Source organism: Chroicocephalus ridibundus, chromosome 8 (assembly GCF_963924245.1).
Source record: "Chroicocephalus ridibundus chromosome 8, bChrRid1.1, whole genome shotgun sequence".
Lineage (NCBI taxonomy): Eukaryota > Metazoa > Chordata > Aves > Charadriiformes > Laridae > Chroicocephalus > Chroicocephalus ridibundus.
The window spans coordinates 7,274,622-7,299,032 of NC_086291.1; the positions used below are offsets into that span (position 1 = coordinate 7,274,622).

Genomic DNA, 24,411 nt, shown 5'->3' on the forward strand with positions numbered 1-24,411 from the left:
TCTGATTTTGTGTGTCCCAAAGTGGAAAATTTTCAGAGTTGGATTCTCTGCTAGTTGGGGTCAGAGGGTGTGCTTGGAGATTGAGACTATCAAGTAATCGCTATTAAATACGAGCACTGAAGTTTGTATATAGTACCCGGATGATTAAACCTAGCCCTTGGGTGAACCTCACACCTAGAAATTAAGTGATTAAAAAGTAATAGGGCAGAACAGCTCAAACAAATGCTCTGCTCAGCTTTGGGCTTAAAGGACTCAGGGTGTGGATGGTTTTGGGTGACTTGGGAAAACTCTTGGCTTTTCTTAAATTAGGTTATCCTCAACCTCAGAACTCCCTGCCAGTCATGAATCTGCATGTAAGGATCGCTGAGTGCATTCGTATTTGTTTGCTTTTGTTTCTGTTGACAGAGGTGTTTGCAGTATTCCAAGCAATTCATGCATCTGGGAAATGTAGCAGAAACAACTCGGTAAGACACACTGCCCGCTGTTAATCATCCCACAATGTGGTCAGTTCAGGCTTCAGTCTGCCTGACCCCTCTGAAGATAATGGTTGATAAGCTTCTCATTATGTGAAAGCATCAGTAACTGTGAGGCCTGCGTCTCCAGGTTGCTCTCAGTCCTCTGGTCTGAGGCTTACTCTGTGGCCTGTATCTGGCAGAATGCTCTGATGTTCCGGTACCTGTGTAGCTTTTCTATTGTTTGTTTGCCTTTTCTATAGGTTTGAGAAACTGGCACAAGGTTGTAAAAAAGACATGGACATCCTACAGCTTGCACGAGCGCAAGGAATGGATCCTCCAAGCCATCACTTCGAGGAAAGAACCTTTAAAATGATAAGGTGTGGAAAAACAAATGGATTTCTCAGGCAGACTGGAATGAGTTTTCTGGTTTCTAGCTCTTGTTTAGGGAACTGTGCGCCCCAGCAAACTTGGGTGGCTCAGCATTCGGGTGGCAAACTAGGGTTAGGCTCAGCATGCCTGAAAGGACGCTCTCAACAATTTAAATACAAAGAACTTGTTCTCTAACTTCTCTTCTGGGTTCTCTTGTTTTCAAAATATCTTCAGCTTCATCTCATATTCTGCTGCTTCTGCCACTCTTCCATCCTCTGTATTTCTCCCTCAATCCTGTTGCCTTTGGGCTTTGTTCGTGGCACTTCTCTCTATACCCCAGAGATGTTATCATCTCAGTTTGTGCTCTTTCGTTGTTCGTTGGTAATTTATGAACATGATCTATGTACGAGTGCACTATTGAAAAAGATGTGACAAATACCAGTGGCATCCTGGTCTGGCAGTGGATCAGGTGGTGGTGGGCTACTCGGATGAATACACTTTTTTGTCTGTTTTTTCACAGGATATTTTCTGAGCTCAACAGCACAGAAATGCACCTTCTTATTGTCAGGGGGATAAACCTCCCAGCTCCGCCAGGTATGTACTCGAAAGGGCACGTCAGCTTTTTCCTTTGAGTAGCTGAGGAAAGTAGTGGGGAATTATTTTTTTTCTACCTTGAAGACCACTTCAGGAGTCAAGACCTTTGTAGGCAGCACTCATTAAAACAAAATAACCCCATTTCAGGCTCAAGCCCCCCAAAAACCATTAAATGGTATTTGAAAAAAAAACAAACCAGAAGCCTAAAGATAGTTTGGGTTCCATCTGGACAGAGGGAAGAACTTTAAGTTCAGCTGGGTTCACTCATAACTGGGTAATAGTTTAAGTTTCATGTTTATCTCCTATTTTGTGATGAGTGCCTGCCACCTTAGTGTGTATGGACCCTTCAGTAGACAGGGAGTTGCTCTTGCCAATGTTACTGCTTTTAGTCCCTTGTTTCTGGGAGCTTGTAAACCATCTGTGCTAGACTGTCTCAGGACTAAGAGCGGCGTTAAGAAAAGTAGGTGTTTTCCTTTGGATGTCAGCTTTCTATGGATTTTGGTTTGATGGATGGGTTTTTCAGTTGTCAAGAGACAGGTCATGAGTCCTACAGAAAATCAGTTAGGTGCTCATGAAAATCCTGCTCAGCATTACAGATACAATGAAAATACCTGTGTTGGCTGGTTGTTGTCTCATTCAGGTGTATCGCCAAGAGATTTGGATGCATTTGTGAAGTTTGAATTTCAGTACCCGAGTGCGGTGAGTGTGTGTCCTGGCTCTTCTGTTCCTCAGCCTGTGACCCTTGCCACTGTATTAGCTTGTGAGGGCTTCAAGGAGGAAGTCTAGGTTTTCTTATAGAAAGGGAAAACACTTGTAGGCATAATGCCTGAATTTATTTTTTAAAAAAATAAAGTTTTTCTGAGAAACAGAACTGATGAATCTGTTTCCTGCAGATTTGAGCTTTGCTGCACCTTTCTCTTGATGTTCTCCACACCACCTTACACTTAGTGGTGTTGTGTCTCCTTCAGGCTTGCATGTTCTGTGGCTGGCTGACCACCAGCTTACTGCTAAACAGCATTCACAGTGCTGAGCCATGCCCACCATTTGCCCCTGAAGATGCTAATCAGACTGTTTCCAGTGTTCGCAAAGTTTGTAGGAGTTCATTTCTTTCAGGGGTGCACTGGTAACTTCAACCAAACACAAGGGCACGCAAAATTGTCAGTAGGGGAGAGGGGCCACCTTGGATGTGACCTCCCTCCAAGTCCCATTCCTTTAAGAAATCAATGTTTTAAAGGCATTAGCTTTTGGACATCTGCTATAATTATAGAAATGGATTGAAAAGGTTAATCTTTGTCATCAAATAAATACATGTGACTCCTGGTGATTTAGTTAGCAAAAATATATATGAATATCTGGAGAAAGGACTTAGGTCATGAGTTTCTGACGTTACTAATTAATACTTGTGTGTATATGCATGTATATGTACATAAAAAATATGTATACATATATATATTGCTTCTTTCCTTGAAACTCCCCAGTGTCATTGTGTTCCCCTCACCTTTAAAAGCAGTCTCTGGTCTGAAAAATACTGAAACCATTGAGCTGGAAGGGCTTTCAAGGAGGGCTGCCTGGTCTTACCGTCAGTAGAAGTGCTGGGTCTTACGCTGCTTTCTCTGTAGGGCAAAAGCAATCTTTGCTTTTACAGGATTAATACTTAGCCCTGTGAGAGTACAGAGCCTAGATTTTTACCTCCTAGGAAATTTTGCAGCAATTCCATTAAAATAAATTCAATTACCAGTGGGAGATTGGTGATGGTCAGATCAGGTTTGTGTTTAGGTTTGAGTTACACAAGGCCTCAATGGAGGAGTCCCTGGCATTAGGGTGGTTGAAGACAGAATTGGTCTGTATGAATTATTTTCTGGGAAATAAGTAAGAATCGGCATAGTTGCTTTTAATCTATTTTTCTTTGTTTTTTAAAAAAAAAAAAAAAAGCCAGATCTCTGCTGCTGAGACAACAGTCAAATACACCACCTTTCTCCTTCATAGCTGAAATCAGTTTTGCAAAGTAGCTGCAATAATTAGGTCACGTTGTCCTTGTTCGGTCCCCAGAGATTTAGTTTGTACTCTGCTTTAGGTTAAAAGTTAATTCATTTTGGTGGCAGATTGGTTGTCAGGCAAAATAATAGTAGGGCAATTCCCTGAATGATTTGTGATGAATTCCTTGTGTAGCTTATTATTCCAACTAATGCAGAAGGAAGAGAATTACTGTGTCGTGGAACGTGCACAGTTTATCATATAGTTTAACAGCCGCAGTGAGTGACTTTACGATGATTGGATTGAATTGAGTGTGACCATGTAGCTTATCTGTGGCTCTTACATTTAATGTAATGTTTTGGCTTATTCTTTATCTAGTATTATACTTGTTACCACAATGAAATCCAAATATTTTAGTCTGGAATGTACCATGGCTCTTCTTACCATTCAGATAAACCCCTAAACCTCATGTTTCTTGTATAGGTATAAAAAAGAGCTGGTAATAGAAATGGTTACTGCTTTGTATTTTGAAATAATATCTGATGGTTTTATGTAACGTGTGTCTCTCTTAATAGGAGCAACCTCAAAAGAGTAAAACACCTGTAATTAACAATAACAATTCTCCAGGTTAGTACTTTTTCTGGGACAGAGGGGAAGACATTGCACCTTAGGAATCAGTGGAGAGTAGACTCGTCTCATACTGTGAATCAGGCCAGAGGGCCTCACATCACCTTTTTTCTTCTTTCTTATGAAAGTGCTTTTTGGAGGGTGATGTCCAGATGTGTTGGCAATTTCTTCACCCTCATCCCAATGTTGATGATAGTTACTGTGTTAGGAATTAGCAAAATTATCGCGTTACCGGCCATGCTCCAGCTGTTACTGTCATCCCTGCTGGGAGGTGGGCCAGATAAATCGTTTTCTTTATTAAATAAGTTAAATTATTAATTTTAATATCTCCGTGGATCAGATCTTTTTCAGTCAGATTTTGTGTCCTGTGAGATTGCCAACTCTATCATGATTTTTGCTAATCAGATAACATTTTTAAACCTGACAAAGCATCATTGCAGTAATAGATTTTAATTTTTTTAAGACAATGTATCTTGGAACCAACTAATATTTGTACCTTTTGAAAAATACCTCTTTGTACCTAGCCACCGGTATTAGACCATTGTGCATTTTAGAATTAATCGTCTTGCACTCTGAGTTTGCTTTACTGCTATATTATTTTTTTTTTCAATTCTTGCAGTAAGCAGCCGTCTGGTATCCAAACAACTTTGAATTCGGTATCCAAATTACTAGTTGTGAATTTATCTCAAAAGCAATACATATATATGTATATTTCTTTTGAGTTTATATGTATTTTCTGGTAGGAGTAGAAGCTCTGATACTGAGTGCTCTGTTCCAAATCTTCCAATAACTTGATCTGCACTTGCTGAGCGGCCCCTTGGCTTTAGTGGTTTGGGTTCCCAGGCTGGGTAGCACAGCAGAGCAGTCTTTGAACATCAGTTGTACAATGGTGTGAGACTCTGATAAAAAGGTATCCTGTGGTGTAGTTCTTGTCACGCTCATAAATGACACTGGTGTTAAAACAGTATTAATTACATTAGAAAAATACCCCTTCCCAGTCATTCCAACCTTCCTATGCTTGTTCCTTATTATTTTGTACGTTTTTCTTAGCCACAGACACTCTGTTTAATTGCTAAAAGACCTAGATTCTCCAGTTTGGGCTCTCCAGTAACTTGTCACCTCCTCATGACGGCTTAGTTTTTCTGCAGTTTGGTTTCTGTCCCTCTAAAGTGGGGATGACAAATGAATGGTTCCACAGGGCCACTAACTTGTTAATGACTGAAATAACCTCCTGAGAAGGACGTTCATACGCATGTGAAGTGCCTTGCACAAATGGGCCAAACTGAGAGGAACAGAGGTCTGAGGACCTGCATGTAATAGAGCACTGCATATAGTTTGACTTTCACAGCTTTCTTTCATTTTTCTGTATCTTGACTGTAGAATATAACCAGTTGTTTAAGTTGAACATCAACCGAAATCACAGAGGTTTCCGACGAGCAATTCGGTCCAAAGGAATTAAATTTGAAGTATTTCATAAAGGGTAAGTCCGCAGTTTGCTCCCCCCTCATTGCTTCTCGTAACAGTGGAAAAGAGTGCCGTAACTGAAATGTATGAAGCACAATCTTTAAGCTAGCAATAAACAGTTGTCTGGTTCTCATGTCTGAGAACTCCTTTCAAAATGTGCCTGAGCTCTGGATCTTACCTGTGGGGATTAAAAGAAGGCAGAATTCAGCGAAGTTGATTGATAACTGGCAGATCAGTTGAGGATCAGTGTGTTAAGAGGAGTTGATGAGACTGAGAAGGTAATGATTCAGCTTCACATTGGTTTGACTCTTATCCAGTTTGGTTTTGGTTGTCAGGACTAGAAGATTTCAACGTTACATGGGATAACTTTGTAGAATAACGAAGTAGTACTGGCAGCAAAACATTCATAGCAGTAAATCAGATGACAGATGACGGCAGAACTAGTGCCATGGTTTTGTACTTCTCTTCATTCTGAGGATCTTACAATACTTACTGAACACTGCAAACTGTTAGACTGCCTTGAGAGGGACGGACTCCCCTCATGTCAGAGATCACGATGATGAGATGGATGTTAACAGTTGGTAACGTTCAGGGAAATCATCCTTACGTCTAGGCTCATTACTGAGTTATTCAAAATCGGAGTGGCCTATATTCACTAGTCCCCAAGTTGGTTGTGATCCGTGACTTGGGATGTTGGATAACCGGGTTTTGTCTCGGTGGCTCTTTGTGCTATTCTTTGTTTCTCTTACTGGGACATGCAGAAATGATCCATAGCTTCTCCGAGATGCTTTTCGAGTTGTAGATGTTTAAATTTGTGAGCTAAAGTCACATTGTTTTTACTCCAGATCTTCCATCTGCATCTCTGTTGAAGCAAAAGCTGATTTTTCTTAGTCTTTCTCTGTCAATCCTGACTGCTCCACTGCTCTGTTGTTCGGGATTTCATCATTAGAGATCCTGCCTCTTTTGCATAGAACTGTTAAGCATTTACATTTGTTTCAAACATTTTTCCCTATCTTTTGCATACCGTTGCGCATATGGGGAGTATCCTGTTCTCTTACCAGCTGGAACTGTGCTTGTTTTTAAGGTGTGAGCTCAGGCTTAAGTTCACCCATTGGGAAACAGTCTCCAGTGATTGATGAGTTGTGTGCCAGCTCCAGATTGCCCTTTGAAGCCTTTTTGAAGATTACAAAAAAAAAAAAAAAAATCTGTGCAGGATGTCTCTTTTTAGGTTCTGAGATTTTTTTTGTTTGCTTGTTCTTAGAACAGGAATCTAGCAAGTTAAATACGTGCTCATTTCTGGATTGGGGTGGAGGGATGGCAGTTTCCCATGGCAAATAGCAACAGGGAAGGAGAAAAAGAAGAAATGCCCCCTGATCACCTTCCCCCAGCCATCTTCTCAGGAGAAAGGAGAGGATTAAGTGATCCAGGCTCTTTTCTGAAGCCCCTCTGCTCTCTGTCTTTCTTCAAGACTATAATGGATAATACTTTCAGAAATGCTTGTAGGTGTTGTAGTTTTGGTGTCTCTGACAGCTCTTTGACCATCTCCCAAGAATTATTTTCTCTCAGTGAGCAAAGGAGGCTTGTTTCAGGTCACATATATTAAATTTCAGTGTAAAAAACACTTTGAAGTAAAAACCCAGCAGTGTATTTTTCCAAAGGAAAACTGTCTCCTTAAACCTCTCCTAAAAGCTTCTGAAGATAAAAGGAGATTTCCCCAGAGCTGTTTCTGAAGCCATGGCCTAGAGCAAGTTCACATTCTTCACTGCAAACCCCCTAGAACTGATCAGAGATGAACCGGTCTTTATCGTTTCTTGAATTATAAAATGGAAAAAATGCTTTAAAAATTAATCTAGAAGAATTGCTGATTCTCTTTTTAAGTTTATGAGCAAAGTGGCCAATATACTGCAGTGCAGTTACCTAATCCTTCTTTATTTTAAGGTGCTTGTGATGCGAAGGAAGTATTCTAGCAGCACGTAAGCTAATAAATTCTGAACTTTTCTAAATGATTTTGTGAGTCTGCTGTGGTCTCATTGATGGAGAATACAGTTCCATCTTTGGAAGGCTTTCTGTCAACAGAATTCCTGGGCGTCGTGTTTGGAGGCAGCACTGTCAGATGCTGAAGTATTTATGGCATTGTTTTTCTTTTCTGTAGCAATTTGTGTTGAGATGGACAAACTGACAAATAAGAAGCAATCTGAACAGCTGAGGTGGAGTCTTTCAGGTCCTTCACCAACAGCTTTTTAGAAGAGATGCACTTCCTAACCGTGACTGACTGCACCTTCAGCGCATTCAGAGTAGTAGTGGTCTTGGGCTCTTTATCCCACCTGGAAACGTCTGAGCTCCGTGCTGTGAGCTTGCTGCAGCCTGGGCTTATGGTACCAGACCGTTGTCCTCCTCATCGGTAGAGACTTACGTGCTACATGAGCCATAGCGTCCCTGATGCTATTTCTGAACACACGAGGCGGAAAGTGAGGGTAAAGTGTGGATGTCAGGCTCGTTATACTGCGGTTGATAGGAGCTATTTGGAGAATATATGAACGAAGCAATCATTGAGGCGGTGGATGTGAGGAAACAACCTTCCTCCTTTTCCAGCAGAGATTTTAGACAATTGGGTGCACAGATGTCCACTTGGAAGTGGTAGGCGCTGATGGCACATCAGGTCTGTGTATTAATATACCGGTTACCGTTGCCACAGATGATGTGATCATATAATCGTCTTCAGAGTTTTCATTGCATATGTCACGTCTTGCTTGATAATATCATAATACCTCTTAGTGATAATAGGAAGAAGGGTGGAAGTTTTGGGGTTGGGTAGGGGGTTTTTTGTATGTTTTTGGTTTGCTTGCTTGGTTTTTACCTAATTAGAATGGCATAAAAAAGGGGTGTCTGGTTGGCTTTCCTGCCTCCAGAAACTCTAGGTATCAAACCTTTTGGAGGCTGCAGAGAAATGCTTGGATGCAGGCAGAGAAATCCAGTGCTTTGAGCTGAATGCTTCTGTGGAATTAGTGTGTTTTAGTTTTAGCTGGTGCCTTTTGTAGGAATTCGTCTGGATGAGGATTGTACCACCTGTCTCTCTTAAGGTAAAGATGGGTCTCTTGCTGATAAAACTGTTCAACAGAAGTGACTGCAGCAGAGAAAAGTCGATTGCTTTCCTTGCAGGATGAAAATGCTTCGTGTTTAATTTCAGCAGACTAGAAATTCTAAAATTATAGTTCCTGACTGTTAAAACTACCAGGATGAAGGTGAATCAAAACAATAGCTGAAGTGAAATGTTCTTACTTGTTGAAATTGAGTGTTTTGATTTGTCAAAATGAAACAGAATGATTCATGTGATTTTTTCCTAATAAGTAGTTTGCCAAAACCAGCGTGTGCCTGTGAAACATTTGTTTTGATGAGAGATGTAACTTCCTTGGGAAGTTTTTCAGCCCGTAGCAGAAGGTTGCTGTCTGTCCTGGCTCTTGGGCCATTCTTCCCTGTTGCCCTGTGCAGGGACAAAAGCTGCTGCCATTCGAAGTGCTAGTTTGGTCGATTGTTTTTCTTCACTACTCTCATCTTTAATTTTCTTGGAAGAGAGTAATTAAAAAATGAGTCCTTCCATATCTTGTGCTTATAGTCTGGTTCCCTAAGGGTTTGCCCCTTGCAGCCCGGTTGGTAGGGCTTTAGTAGCGTGTCGTGACTGATCCTCCTGGATGCAGTGATGGTGCAAATAGGGCTTGATGGGCTCTAAGCTTGCTTTCTCTTCCGTGTTCTGAAAAACCCTACCCATTCGATTAAGGAAGGTTTCTTTGAAACAGGTCCTTTTTCAGAAGTGACAAGCAGGTGGGGACAGCACACTTGAAACTGGAAAAGCTGGAATCAGAATGTGAAGTTAGAGAGATCATCGAGGTATGTTTTCTGGGTGAGGTGTATTCTAGTATTTGAACACAAAGGGAAAATGAATGGTCGCACTGGATAAAGGTATCTGTATACACGTGACGGTTTTGTGTTGCATGAGTTTGTTAAAAAATGGGCTGGCTGTTTTATCATCTCTTGAAGCGTGTCTTAGCTGTGACTGTTCTGGTACTGGGAACTTCTTGGGGAGTCTTCTGCAAATTCGCTGTATCAAGATAGTTTCCTTTGTCAGGACCAGGAATTCGGACGATTCCCAAAAATATTTGTGTTGGTAGCTAACAGATCAAAGGGTTCAGTGAAGACTGCCAGAGCAGACAGAGAGCTGCTGTAAGATCCAGTAGATCACAAAGCGGAACCGTAAAAAAATAATCCCTGGTGCTGCATCACAGCCGTGCTCAGGACGCCGCTGCCCTCAGCGTCCTCTGAGCTGCCCACGGAGTCCACTTGTATGTCGGGGCTTGCAGAGGTAGTGCAGCCGGTGGTACAGGTGCCTCACGCCAGTCGGGTGGGCAGCCTGCTCTGCTGAATACCGGGAAGCACGTGGCTGTGACACCTCCCGGCACCACAGTCCCCTGCAGGTGATCTCTGTCATCCTTTAGTCATGGGGAAATAAAGTCTGTGGTTGCCTGAGGCACTATAGTTTGACGTTGTCATTGGTCTGTGCGCTAACTGCTCTTCTTTTTGTGGTTCTTCCAGATTTTTGACGGCAGGAAGCCCACTGGAGGGAAACTGGAGGTAAAAGTGAGACTCAGGGAGCCCCTCAGTGGTCAAGATCTTCAAACAATTACAGAAAACTGGCTGGTCCTTGAACATTAGTTCTAACTGAGGTATGAATTCTGCATGTAAAGATCGTCTGGCCAGAACTTGACAGGGCTACAGATAGACTCTGCTTGAATCGTGTCTTTTGTTGACATTGACCTAATTACATAGCCCTGGCTTTGGTACTATTCATCTTTATATTTGTGGTGGTGAGTTGACATAATTTCAGAAACGAGGTTACAGAATCCCTGATTAGTTTGTGTATCAAAGATGCTATTTCACAATCACTTGAAATACAGGGAGAGCTTCTAGAATCACCTTTATTTAGAATTATTTTTAGAAAATAAGATGGACGAGTCCTTTCTAGGAGGGAGGGTGCTTTCTGTCCATCCGTATTGTTAGCAAAAAACCTTCCAGAGTTACCAAGGACCCTTCTTCCCCCACCAGAAGCGAGAGAAGGGCGTTTGCTGTCCCGTGAAAGTCTGCTTGACTTCATCTGAGAGGGAAACGATTGCAGATAGACTTCATTCTGGATACTGGAGACTTCTGGGCAGGGAGAAACTGTACAGTTGAATAGAGGCCACCTGAAGAACTGTGCCTGGTGCCCACTGTGCTCATGTTGAGTACAGAAGAGGAGCTGCGTGCCGCCAAAGTGCCTGTGTATTAGAAGGATGAAAAAGAGGGAGGCTTCCTCCTCTTGGCAGCCTCTGTGGAAACTGCGTGGTCGGGAGCTTGTCTTCCTTTCTTATACTCTGCTTTTTAGGTATCACAAGTTCTCCCTTCTTAAAAAAAAAAAAAAAAGCCACAAAGAAATAAGTACTAAAAATTCTGGTGTCTTTTTTTTAAAGTGATGTTTTACATAAAGTTACTGAAAGATAAGTACCAGAAGTCCATCTGCCTGTGGAATCTTTAGTTCAGCCTACTTCTACGTATGTGTCTGATGCTTGAAAGAAGTTCAGATGAGTTGGACACAATCACTGATATCCTGAAACTTAGGTCCTTGCTACTCCCGCAGTTTACATTCATAAAACCACGGAGAGGACACCGACTCGCTAGGGACAGTCACGTCTCCCTTCGGTGTGGGTGCAAATGGCCTGCAGTCGTAGGGTGTTATTGGCAGGGCTGTGACTGTGTTGTCCCTTCTGAGCAGGTGTTTATGGTCCTCTTGGACCATGACCTTGCTCTACCAGCATGGAGCAACCTCACCTTTTCTCATGGAAACCAGACAATGTATAAATACAAAGTTTCTAATAAGTAATGCCTCTTCCTTTGCTTGAGCTCCTGAGGTCTCTCTGCTCCCTCTTCCTTAGCATATTGTTTTGCTTTGCATTTATAAATGGCAGTTAAGGTTCAAACCTTCACGGCAGCATCACCTGTTCACTACACCTCTGCTTTCGAATTGTGTTGGATTTTACAGATCGGGAGGTCTTGTTTCAATATGAGTCTGAATTTGTTGCACCGAAGGGACTGTTTGTGTAGTGATTTCTTCCTCACAGCCCAGGGGGTCAGGAACCTGCCCATGAGCTCCACAGTTGGGCTGAGGGACACGTTTGTCTGAAGTGACAACTTGGCCTTGTGCCGTCACGGGACACCTAAGCATTTTCCATCACTAGAGCTTAATAATTTTGCTCCATTGATTTTTTTCTAGTTGACCATCCAGAAAATTCATGTCAGCATTTTACATATAATGTGACCTTGAATTGTGAACATCTGTTCAGTCCTGCAGCAAGTAATTTTGTTGGGTTTTGTTTTTCTTTTTTCCCCCCCAGATCCATCGGAATGTTAGAAGATGTGGGATGACTGTACGTAGAAAGATGCTGCTAGCTGCGAGCACCAAAGATGTTAAATGAATGCACTACTGAACCTAATGTCTATTTTGATAACAGCCATCGTGCTTATTAATAACTGTACGGCAAATGTAAGGCTCTGGAAACTTGCTGCTGCAGGGGATTGTTACTCGTCTACACAAAATAGACAGAATTGCCTTAACGCGGGACTACTAATGTAGCGCCGGGATGAATGTTACATTAACTATGCATAGCCGTGTGTGAAAAGTTTAGCCCCTTAAAAATTCCCTCAGGCAGTGCAAAAACTTTTGAGTCAAGTCACAGGTAAGACTTCACTAGAATTCATAGTTTCAAGCGTACGAGCAGCCAGCGTGGTACAGTCAACAGCTGCCGCTTTTCCGTTCTCTCCTAGCAAGGCCTGTTCGGGGTTTTTTTTTCAATTTTGGTTTTTTTCTTTCCTAAAATAGAGAGGGAGCTCAGGCAGCAATCTAGCGGTGGCGTGTCCCTCCTCTCTGCCTGCCACTGCAGCGTGAAGTTCCGTGGGATGCTGCCTTTCAGAAGGGAAGAATGCAGGATTCTTAGCGGCAGGTGTTCACAGAGCTACATTTTTGTCCTGGCTACCAGCTGTCTGCAGGCTTGTTGCGCTGCCTGGTCAGAGCAGCCGGGTACTGTGCCTTCATCCTTTTTCTTTTGCCGGTTTTAAATTTAAAAAAGGAGGGGGGGGAAAAAAAAAGTACGCTAGACTCTGCTGCTTCCCAAATGTCCCCTGTATTTTTACAAAAATAGGTTTCTACGCTCCTTCCAGGTGATGGGGAAAATAGCCGCCCTTTGTCAGGTAGAAAACTGGATGATGACTATTTTCAGGAACGCTTTTGATCAGCGGCACACAAAAAGTGGTACCAAATACCAAAATTGTGGTTTTAAATGTCTGTGAGCTACCAGGATGGAGTGATCTCGGAGCGGGAGCGCTCCTGCACCGGTGCCGGGGCAGGGTGTTTGCAGGCAGAGAGGAGTCCAGACAAGGCAGCGCCGCCTCCGTCTTCCTGAGCAGATGAAGACAATACAGTGTTTAGTTTTTAATTTCAATAAATTTAATATACAAAACTACATGTTGAAAATAAAAATATAATATGCAGTTTTTTGCAGTGTTAACTAACTGAATTTTAAAAGTACAATTTTTTTTTTTCTAAAACAAGTACTCATTTCTTAACAACATGGTAATTAAGGTCATTTAAAAGGCTATGGTTGAAGCAAACATGTCAGTCACCAGTTGATAGTGTTTTGCACAAACGTAATCCAAACCTGAAAGACTTTTGGGGCAAAGGAAGAGAAGATAAAGATTTTTCACCTCTTTTACTGCATTATTAAGCATAACAATGCAACTAAGGTAACTGGCAAGCCGCTGCTGTGGCAAAGCTGGAGTGCAGGCTCGAGGAGGAAGATTGTTATTAGTTTATGGAACGTTCTTCCAGGTGCTGCATCTTGCCTACACCGCGTAGTGCTGCGCCGTGTCCCAGCGGGTGCGAGGACAGCGTGCAGAGGGGAGGCGGGCAGCAGCCGCAGCCCCGCTCCGCCGCACAGGGACAGGGCAAGGCTCCGATTGTGTCGTAGCTTACGGTTTGTCCATCGGGAAACAGAGTACGCCGCATGGAGCCACCTTTCCCCAAATGCCAGAGGTGAGCTTTCACTTTGACATAACGCTTTTATAAAAGCGTAGCAGTGTGCTCCCTGCTGCTGGCCAGCTTTGGGTCCTGGAGCTGGCCCCCAGTTCCCTGCCCTGCCTTCTCCTGGGGGGGGTGGGGACAGCTGTCATTTGCAATATTGGATTTGTCAGACTTTGCTTTTTTTGTAAAAAGCAGTAGCCATTTATTCACAAACGCGCTCTGTACATATACTGTGCTGCCTTGACATAAAATATATCGCTACATGTACAGTTACCTTTTCCTTTGCCCAGCTACTGCTGTGTATTTGTTCAAAAAATATAGCATCACTCTCACAGTAGCCTTGCACTTCCCGTTCGATTTGAAAGGCCGCCCGTGTTACTCACATACAGCGAAAAACAACATCGGCCCTGCTGCATCCACCAGCACTGACTGCGAGGAGGGACGATGCAAGGTCTGGGCCGCCGTGTTCACCACACATTAGCCCTTCTCTTCCCAAATTAATAGTCTGTAGCAACAGGAGGGGAAACCTTCGACCCCTTCCTGCGAGGGGCTCAAACAGCTGCTTCGCGTGGTTACGGCCGAACAAAGCCCTTCTCCTGCTTCCAGCTCGTTCCACTGGTTTTAGCAGCTTTCCGGGGAGACAGTGAGCGTGTGGAGCCGCATTTCCTCTGGCTGAATCTCAGTTCCAGCTTCACCGTGGCAGATGTGAGCAGCCGCTTTCCTTAACTAAAGCCCTCTCAGGTGAGACCAAGAGCACTGGGCCAAGTGCAAAGTCTTCAGAGCTGACCAGAAAGCCTTGTTTCAGCAGAACATGCAAGAAGAGCCACTCTATACTTTTATCGCAGGTAAGCTTTTACATGGTGCCGCTAACATGAAGTGCGAGCTGTCCTGTATGACACGACACTGGCGTTACACTACAGCGTACAGCGAGGAGGAGACTTAAAGCTGCCCTGGGTGTTACTGTTCTTTGAAAGGCAGGACCTACCGGGGGACGAGGAATGAGATATAACTGCACTTTAGGGCTGATAGTTCCTCTGCTTCACACAGATTTGTAAACAAAGGACAGAAGAGCAGAGTTGTTCTAGGAGATTACAGAAATCTGCCGAGGTGATGGGGGCTTTTATAGTAAATAGAGGAAAAAAGGAAACTAGCCTATTACACGCACAAAACTGCAGTTTACATACTACCGCTGTCAGAGAGATGCCTGCCCTCCTGCTCGTTTGGATGCATATGCAAATGTAGTTATGGCTAGGTAATCTTTCCCGATCGCTCAAGGGCTACTCCGAGCGTATTTCAACCAATAATCTGGTCAAAATAATGTAAACGTTACTTTTTAATGTCTACAGAATAACCACAAACGGCATTACGATGAGGTCAGAATGGAGGTCTTGATTGTTGTTTCTTACATGTCCATCTACAAACAGTACAAGATTGGAGTTTCACTTTTTATTTACTCCCCAGTGATCTTTGCACCCGTCTGAGCATTGAGAGTACATGACTGTAAGTCTTTAAACATGAGCATTTTTCTAAACAGGAACAGAAGGGTATTAGCTGCAAGGATAGCATAGCCATGTTGTATAGAAGCTGCCCTGATCCTCTGTTTGTTGACAATGCATAGAAGATTTAGAATTATGGAACAACTGTCCCTCCCTCCTCCCCCCCCGTCCCCCCAATAGTGTTAACAAAAGCTTAATTTTCCAGTTTTAAAGTGCAAATGATTCAGATACAACTGCTGCTGGAACAGGTCTGAACAGAAAATGAAGTCCTCTTTATGAGATGTTTTCCAGAATATAAAAGATGAGCTCCATTATGACTGGCCCCTCACTCAACTGACAGGCCCCTCCGTGGATCACCGGCACTAAGGCACTGTCCAGGTCGTTCATGTACTGAGAGGGCAGCGGCTGACCGTTGCTCCCAGCTTGATAACCAACCTAAAAAATACAAAGCAAGAGGGGGTTTACAGAGAGCAGGACGTGAGGCTGCGCTGGAGCGGGCGGTGAGGGGAGTGCTGCGCAGGAGGATGCGCTGTGCGAGGGGCTGCGGCCTCTGCCCGGGGAACAGGATGGAATGGACACTAAAGCGGCTTTTCCACTTGTTTTTGTTCTTCCCTATGTTGCCAGCGGCTGCCTAGACAAAAGTAGCCTCTTTTTTTTTCTACTGCTTTGTCAAAGCAGATCTTTCAGATCAGCAGGAACCGCACCCTGCATTATCAGATTAAGTCATGCAGTATTTAAAAGATGGTTGATACTAAGAACAGGCCCACTCCAGGGCCAGGCCAGCTGTCTTGCCAGGAGACCTTATCCCTGCTCGTAGCTTTTGCCATGGAGCACTCTCAAGGGGACCTTCCATCTGTTTCTCTGCCCCACACGCAATGTGATCTTTAAGAACAGCCCTGCTCATGAACAACGTCGTACGCTCACCCAAGAGGCCATTTAATACACTTCGGCCTTTAACTTCTGGTGAAAGGGCCAATTTAGGGTCTGCTCTGAGGCCGTGGCGGGGCTGTTCACAAGCCTCTGACTACGGAGCAGGGGCTGCTGGTGCCGTGTCGGGGTCAAGCCCAGTGTTAATTCAGGCTAGGCACTAACTTCCCAAATTTAACAGATGGCCCAGAACACCAAACAACAGTCAGCACCGCTCGATCAGCAGCAGATAATGGTACGTCTTTAACCACGAGAATGGCTGAAGCGGTGTATCTCTTCTTTGGGGAACGAACAAGGGACCACCCCCCCCCAGTTAAACCCAAACTATTCAAGGCTTACTTGATCGGAGTCAAGTGTAACGCGCAGCCCCAGCTTAGTCATTCCATCTTCTTTCAGCAGCTTCAGATGGGGACAGAGCGCTAAGCAGAACGCCTTTGCCACATTTTCAGTCAACCTGCTGTGGTCGGCTGGGTCACTCAGACCATTGTGTTGCTCATCGTTTTCCAGGAAAAACACCTAAAGGAGTGAGTTAACACAAGACATAACACTTGGGCTTTGCTAGAAAATAAGGTTACTGAGATGCCTTTGAAACTTTTTGCAAATGAAGACTTAAAGACGAGCTGCGCAGGGAAGACCAGCAAAACACACTGAAGACGAGCCACCTTGGCGGGGGGAAGTAAAAAAACTTCAAAAGAAAGATTTAAATAGTTGTGTTCTCAAAAAAACTTTCCGTTCTGGTCAAAAGCCTCATTATGGAAATTCACTATGTATTGCATGTAGTTTATAATAAAACCTGCTTTTAAACAGATGTTAATTTCAGAAAATTCAAATTTTTTGTAGAAGCCCTCCCAGCCTGAAGATCTGCACGATTGTTGTCGCTGAACTTGTCTCTGTTGAGCCCAACTGACCTGGGAAAAAGGATCCTACGGTGACAAGCTGCAGAGTGGGTCACTTGGTCCCTCCTGGGCAGGTTAAGTGAAACGCTTCGAGAAATCTTTTAACAGTAGCATTTGTGTGCTGGCAGCAGCACCGCCACCGTCAGCTGCTTCATGGAGCTTATGCTTAATGTGACTTATGCCACAGCACCTTCATTTTAACTTGCAACTTTTTAGAGAAGGTGGCTCAAAATAATGTTTTTTAAAAAGAATTATTAACGTTTATCTCAATTTTAAAAGGTAGTTTTAAAGACAAATGCAGGCGAAACCAACCGTTACCTTGGGTAACGCAGTGAGCAAGTATTTCTCTGGTTCCCCCCACGCTCAACAACCGTGTGCGAGAAGAGGTGGCCAGCGCAGGGCTGGCTGTGCTAGCGCCTGAGCTGCGCATCAGAGACGGGGTGTTTGACTCTGCGCAACCCCGTACCGAATCTTTCTTTGCAAGTAGGAAAGGGAAGTTGCTGCTTTAATTTTGGTGCGTTGGGAGAACAGGTCGGAGGAAGACTAGGCTTTAGTTGCGCTCCCAAAATGCCAGGCGTTGGTTTACATGCAGCTCCGTGTGACGCACTTACCTCTGTCCACCGAATGACCTTTCCGTTTGCCTTGTACTCTGAGCCGTGAAATATCTTCACGCTTGTTATAGACTCCATCGATTTACCATCAATAGGGCTTACAACACTGTAAAAGGGAGGGAAAAACCTAAGTTCTGACTTAGCAGAAGACAGAGCTGAACAGAGGCCATTGCAAGAGCGAAGTACATCGGGCTCAAAGGGCAGCTCCTCCGCTGCAGCTGCCGCCTCCCGCTGCCTCCCTGCAGGTTTCTTCATAACCGAGTGTTCTGCAACATGCACTGCTACTGCACGGCAACTTGCCACAGCAGCTTCGCGCACCAAAATCAGCCTCAGAAGGGAGGCTCCAACCCCTGACACCCGTCAGGTCAACATGCACAACCAGGTTCCTGAAGGTTTTCGGCAAAGCTTCGCGCCAGAGATGAGGGCGCATAAGGTGCTAACGCAGCAATGAGGTGTTTCGTACAGATTTGATTTTTATTGATTTGTAACCTCAGCGTAGGCCAGTAATACCCAAAACACTACTTAGCCCAGAATTTAAATATAGAACCTAAAACTGGCCCAGACAGCCTGAAACTACAGAAATACCCTTCTTTCTAGAGGCTGAGTCCTGCGCGATTGCACCCATCACAACAGCACTTTACTGCCATAAATACTTAAGCTGCCGTACGCACCTTTCTTTTGGCTTAACTACCAAGAGTCCAAATATACTGTTGATGTTCAGCAATTTTATTTCCAGCGCTACTTAATGCAAACTAAGCGCCAAGAGAGCAAAGTGACCACAATGTGCAGGGTTCAGCACTGAGCCTTGGAGGCAGATCAGTGGTTTCCAATAACTGGGTATTAGCAATGGCAACAAAAATCCATAGCATTGACAACTTTCTAAATTGATGCCCCAAAGCTCTGGTATCTCAATTCCATTTTCGTTACATTTAATCGCATCTTATCACTCAAAATAGAGGTACAGTCTTGTAATTCCTATTGATTTGAAGACTCACGCACCTTATAAGATCAATTAAAATTTTTAACAAATACAGTCAATGTCAAGTGATTGCTCCTCTACTTACCCCTTACTGAAGTTTTTATCATCTTCTACCCACTGAATATGAACGTGTTCCTGAGGATCTTCAGCATCTACTTTGCCACAAGTGATGGTGAAGTCTTTCATCTCTCTCAAGGCCTGCCTCAAAGAGTCCATGTTCTCAGCGGTTATCTGGACCATTACTCCATCTAGGGAACCAAGAAATCCTATGAGCCAAGATAAGCCACATTGAACAGAGCCTATATATGAAAAAAAGACATAAACAGCCTTCCTCTTTTTGCAACAGAAAGGTTAAACATCTATTTTAAGAGTCATAGGCAGCAATGCTACATACAACCATTTCTGAGTGCTCCGATTCCTAAAATGTAGCGCTGATGAGGGAAAACGCAAGGATAATGTGAGATCCATCTACCAGATGAAGTCAGCTATAGCGATGGCCACGTTAGTTTGCCTCAAAATCTGGCACCTGCTCTAAGCAACCCTCAGAAGCCCCATGTGACACCCCCCCCCCCCCTTCGTTGAGCTATCGCCTGTTGGCACTGGAAGCAGGACTCCAGCGGTGACGGAGCTTTTGGGAAGCCAACGTTTGCCTGACAGTGGCAAAAGATACAGGATTTGGCTTGGCTCAGTCTAAATTGCTGCAGAAATAATTTGGGAATGATAGACTTCCCCAGTGTACAGACTCCTTGCCTGAATCCACCCGTACCTCTGCCTTGTACTAAACCACAGAAAATGGTACGACGGCCTACACGTACTGGTTTACAGTCAGGTGACTGCTTTCCAGCCCCGAGTGACCACTCACCCGGGCCTGCACCCTCATATAGCTGCACGCTCGCAAGTTGGCGCAGCTTACGAAGTCCCTGCTCGTCAGCGGCACTGTGCTGACTGCACGCAGCGGCTTCCTGCACATCTCGCTCACAAACTGTAAGGAGCACACTTAAAAACTACTGTCTGCACTGTCGCATCAGCAGTGAGGTTCGACTACAAAGTCCCGTAGCTCGGCTAACAAGCAATAACGGCTTTCAAACCAGTGTACACAGTCGGCATTTATTTCTGTGATATGACAACTGGTAAAAGAAGAACAAACCAAATCGGAGCAGTGCCAGCTCCACAATCTCAACTTGTCATGTTCTTCTGCCCACGTACCAGCAGATAAACAATGCACATTCGTAATCTTGCATAATGCAGAGCTAGTTGGGACCAGCGTTAGTTTAGCAGGGCTTCCTCTCCTGCTCGGTGGAGGGGACATTCCTTTAGTTAGGCTCACAATTTCCTCACTCACCCCAAACCAGTAAACTGACCACAGACCCACAAGACAGGTATATTTCATACCCTACCCTCATTTTCTTGTGTGCCTGTTCTACAGCATCTGGACAAGTTCCTCCTCATTAAAGAAAACAGATTTTTTGTGGCTAAAAAGTAGGATAAAGCTGAAGGAGCAGCGTGATTCAAATGCTGAAGAGCAGAGCCCTGACAACTATAGAGCCGAGCCGCGCTAAGAGGGAAGCAGTGTGTTACCGCCAAGCAGTTCATGTCTTACCTTCTACTATACTGGATTTGGCAAGGTAGCCTGAAGAGGATTTTAAAGCTCCACTGAACACAAAGAAGCTGGCACCAGTCACTGCAACAACAACGACAGGAGTGATTTAGGGAGGCTTCCCTCAAACAATGCCTTAGACAAGAATCAGGTATCACGGCTCTATCATGCAGAGAGGTGAACGATCTAAATCAGGATAAACGCTGCTGAGAATTATGGTGACTAACGCCCATCACAGGCTTGGATGTGGAAGGGCAAATCACCCAGTTATTTTCTAAACTGGACAACAGTTTTTGTCAACCTTAATAAATGCTCATATTTCATCACTCACCCTCTCCCCATACACACCTCTAAGTTTCAGGGCTACTAATTTAGGGTGACCAAGTACACAAATAACTTCTAAATGTTCCCTCACAGCTGGCAAAGATTGTGAGCGAGCTGTTTATGGATCACACTGTAACACCAACCCACTGGCACGGCCACAGCTGAAAGCTGCATGATTCGAAGTAAAATTCTCTTAAATGACCACTAAGCATCATGAACTTCCTGCTGGAAATCCCTCTTCTTGTCCCGTATGTAAAATTACCAGAAGTCAGATCGGAGTGACACGCCGTGCCAGGGAATACTCACTGGAGTGACTGGGGATACTTGCAAAACATAAAAGTTGGCCTCTGTCTTGCTTGTTCTCGTTTGGAGATAGCATAAATGTCTTTGCCAGAAATCTTCCCCAAAACCACAACATTTAAATTCTCAGCACACTGCTGCTGCAGCCTTTCAGCCTACTCTAACAAAAATAAAGCCTGGAAATTAGATGGTCTGATTGAGGTGAACACGAGGAGTTTCTTGAAGATGCATTATTAAAATGCTGCTGTCTTTGGTTATTCCTATTTACCTTTCTCTCACACTAAATTTAATCTTTGTCTTTTCACATAGGCCAGGTTAAGCAGAGGCAACCACAGCCTCCCCTGTAGTCTCCAATAATGCCAAAGACAGCTCTCATTATTAATGTAGAGATGTTGCCTAAGCCACTTACAGCACCGTGACCTCTGGAGCACCGCAAGTCCTGAGCTGTATTGTGCAAGCGGTATTACCGTATTTACACGGGAGCAAGCCGTTACGGGCTTTATTTTAGGTCTGCTTGATCTATGAAGTTGCTAGAACATCTCTCAGACAAATTCAGAAGAGCACCGTTGACCTAGAGAAGCATGATGTGGACTGTACACAGGATGCAAACTGCCCAGTGTGCTCCCCGACATCTGAGATCATGGATTCTGCAAGGGGAATAAAACACCAAGGGGGTAAAGGGCAGACAGAGCAACGTGTGACTGTTCCTTGTGTTGCCTGTCTAACTCCCAAAGCCGCCCACTCAGTAACACCAGCAGTCACAAGTAGTTTCTCTGAATGTCCAAGAGAAACTCTGTGAAATGCAGACAAATCCAGTTCTGACCGACTGACAAAGCCACACGCTGGAACGGTAACACAAACGGCAAAGGAGTCACGCAGGGCGCCAGGAGGGAGCGGCCTCCTCCTGAACCCTCGTTCTCACCCTTCCTCGGCTGATTATGGATGCTGATGGCCTGCGTCTGGTAATTCCCGTCATCATTCTGAACGCACACCAGATGCGAGTCTGCTTTCTCGTTGAAGCACGCGCCCCCTGCTAGAACATGCTCGTTGGATTTGTTCATGGCTTTCATCATCTGCAAACAAAAAGGTTTACCATTTCTACCCAGTTCGTCAAGCGCTACCATAAATAGGTGATTCTTGGAACAGTTTAATGGGACTGAGCGAGCTTCTCAACAGTGCTCATATTCTCGTGACAGATTTTAGCACTCGGAACCATAAACTGCTTTTGAAAAGAGGGTTCAGGTCTTACACTGTCTAGATGCTTTGAAGTGCCACCTTTTATGTAATTAAGATAAATGGTATAAGGGATAGCTGAGCTATACGGACTGGAAAAGCTATTATCTCTAGCTGGTTTTAAAAAATAAATTCACAGGAAAAAAATGTTAAAAAAACCTTGGGAGGAAATATCTGGCTTGTTTCCGCAACTACAGTTGTTTATGACATAAATCATAAATGCTGCCTCCACAGTTCAGTGCTAGACTGGCTTGTGGCATTTAATCCTGGTTCTGCCGGGATCAGACACCAAAGCTTTCGGGTCTCTGTGCTTCCCCTGCACCCGTCGGTGAAACTGGGATCAGTGTTCCCAATTCGAAGACTTTTAAGAAAGAGCTGAATCACAGACGTCCAGAAATAATTTTAATTCTCTGCAAAGGAGACCCCCAAAAAGCATCCAAAAGCATTTGTGATGTATCTGCATTTCAGTTTTGCTGATTATTATCTAACAAAAACCTAGTTACACGCCTTGACATAATATTCTTGTAAATTATAGAGCTTCTTTCCTTTTCTCCTCTCTTCATCTTCATGGAAGCTCAGAGTATGAGATTTTTCATCCAAAAGAAAACTGAAGGAGTCACCTATCTCTGGAATTTGTTTCAAAAGCAAAACCCGTATGTTTGCTTAAAAGAAACAAACACACAAAAAAAGGCAAATAAACTATCCCCCCCCACCCCCAGTGAAAACCCCGAGGAGAAGGAAAATGCTGAATTATTTGACATCTCTGCACAGCACTCATACTCCCACCCTCTGCCTCCTGTGGCTGATAAGCATGCACGCTACACACAACACATTTGTCTCTCCCAGTCTAACATAAAACCTTAATTATAGCGTCAGGAACATTAGCTGATGCTCGCTATTGACAAATGTGCGCAGGTGTAATGTTTGGGGAGGAAACTTAATTAAGATTTTGCATCAGACAAAAGTGTATTTCATTATCTAGTTTATCATGTCATGCTCCAGAAACAAGATTTTAGCTCAACAGCCGCCGTCTTTATGGAGACCAGAAGTTGCCTTTAGCACAAGAAGAAACAACTGGACATGGCAACTGTACTTTGTAAACAAGGCAGCTGATTAAAAAACAACAGTCACCTTTTCTGCCGGACTAAACAGGCAACTAAGTATCACTAGAAGTTGTGGAAAATTAAAATAGCTTTGACGATAAAAATAGGTATTTGATAGAAAAACTATATATTAGTGTTTAATTTGTTAATTACGGTCTGAATTCTCCACATTTAATCCATGCATGAGATTTAAAATGAGTTTTTCGCTTTCTAGATAGTTTGAGTGACACTGTTTTCGAATTAAATGGCACTTTACATGAGAAAAAAAGCAAAGGTCTTGTGATTTAATTCGTCTCAATTCAAACTGAACTCAGACGAAAAATTTCTAGTAATTCAACCTTTCAACTGGATTGCAAGCAATAACGTTAAATTTCCTTCATTTAAAAAGCTGAACTCTTACTTCACGCTGTAAAGAGAGCCCAGTCCTGACACGCAGATTTTGCTGAGCTGCGTAACGCAGGGATTTCCTCACAGTCCGGCTTAGTGCGATGTCCGACGCAGAACCGCCAGGCACCGCTAGCCCTAAACTGCATCTCGTGTGCCAGTCCCTACTTAATTCATGCAAACTTTACTGACCTTTTCCTTCTGCTCACAACTGCATCAAGAATTAATGCACCTTTTAACAGACCCTTTATCTTCTTGCTTCATCAGTTTCAGCTTTTTCAAACTTCACGTAAGAACAACTTTTTCCTTTTTTTTCCCAATTTATTTCTTTATTCTCACTGTTAATTTACTTAATGCTTCTTGCAGGGAAATATTCTCTTGAGATAAAGCTGTGTTCTGCTCTGATATTCAAGGACTTCTACAAATACCATTTTGCCCAGGAGCTTTGCTCTCACCCCAAACGCTGATTAGTTTCAAAATACCAAGTTACCCCCTTCTCTTTATTCAGACCGCGAAAATCAATCACCTTCTCCATTGCTCTCTTTCATTATTGTTCTACTATCTTGTCACTAAGCATTTTCCGCAGCACTAAATCCTAAAGACGCTGATTTTTTCACATCAGAAATCATGTATAAAATCTAGATGTTGGGAGAAATTTTACATAAAATAAATAGCAACCCAGAAAATACTAATAAATGCTTCGAGTAAGCACACACAAGATACACGAGAAAAGCTAATTTACTTTTTCCTCCTAGTTTACCTCAAGCATAAAGTTTGTCAACATATTTGTTCAAATCAAACCAGTATTTTCTATTATTTACAATTACACACTATATGTAAACAGTTAAAAAACCTGAAAAAAAAGAGTTCAAGAATTTCATTAATACTAAATTGAATTGCATTCTTTCTGTGGAGCCACCCTCATTCACTCTCAAAACACGTGCGCATCATGCATTTACCATTTGCTTTTGAGGCAG

General features: G+C 43.5%; 2 protein-coding genes across 7 annotated transcripts in view; one reads left to right on the forward strand and one right to left on the reverse strand.

The window, feature by feature from the left end:
• CC2D1B (coiled-coil and C2 domain containing 1B) overlaps positions 1–13,076 on the forward strand; it is a 35,953-nt gene extending 22,877 nt beyond the window's left edge. For 3 of the 4 annotated variants that reach the window (XM_063343961.1, XM_063343962.1, XM_063343963.1), the window contains 9 exons: positions 406–464; positions 716–832; positions 1,345–1,418; positions 2,059–2,117; positions 3,968–4,019; positions 5,400–5,499; positions 9,278–9,368; positions 10,071–10,201; positions 11,903–13,076. In XM_063343961.1, the coding sequence (XP_063200031.1) occupies positions 406–464; positions 716–832; positions 1,345–1,418; positions 2,059–2,117; positions 3,968–4,019; positions 5,400–5,499; positions 9,278–9,368; positions 10,071–10,190 (672 nt within the window). In that variant the 3' untranslated portion in view covers positions 10,191–10,201; positions 11,903–13,076. Of the gene's footprint in view, positions 1–405; positions 465–715; positions 833–1,344; positions 1,419–2,058; positions 2,118–3,967; positions 4,020–5,399; positions 5,500–9,277; positions 9,369–10,070; positions 10,202–11,902 lie in introns of those variants that run through there. The other variant, XR_010072257.1, reaches the window with a different exon arrangement.
• A 53-nt stretch (positions 13,077–13,129) lies between these two features.
• The window catches only part of ZFYVE9 (zinc finger FYVE-type containing 9), a 62,800-nt gene continuing 51,518 nt past the window's right edge, over positions 13,130–24,411 (reverse strand). For all 3 annotated transcript variants that reach the window (XM_063343960.1, XM_063343958.1, XM_063343959.1), the window contains 6 exons: positions 21,637–21,787; positions 20,094–20,174; positions 18,579–18,741; positions 17,515–17,620; positions 16,347–16,523; positions 13,130–15,515 (listed from right to left, as the gene is read on the reverse strand). In XM_063343960.1, the coding sequence (XP_063200030.1) occupies positions 15,354–15,515; positions 16,347–16,523; positions 17,515–17,620; positions 18,579–18,741; positions 20,094–20,174; positions 21,637–21,787 (840 nt within the window). In that variant the 3' untranslated portion in view covers positions 13,130–15,353. The remainder of the gene's footprint in view (positions 15,516–16,346; positions 16,524–17,514; positions 17,621–18,578; positions 18,742–20,093; positions 20,175–21,636; positions 21,788–24,411) is intronic.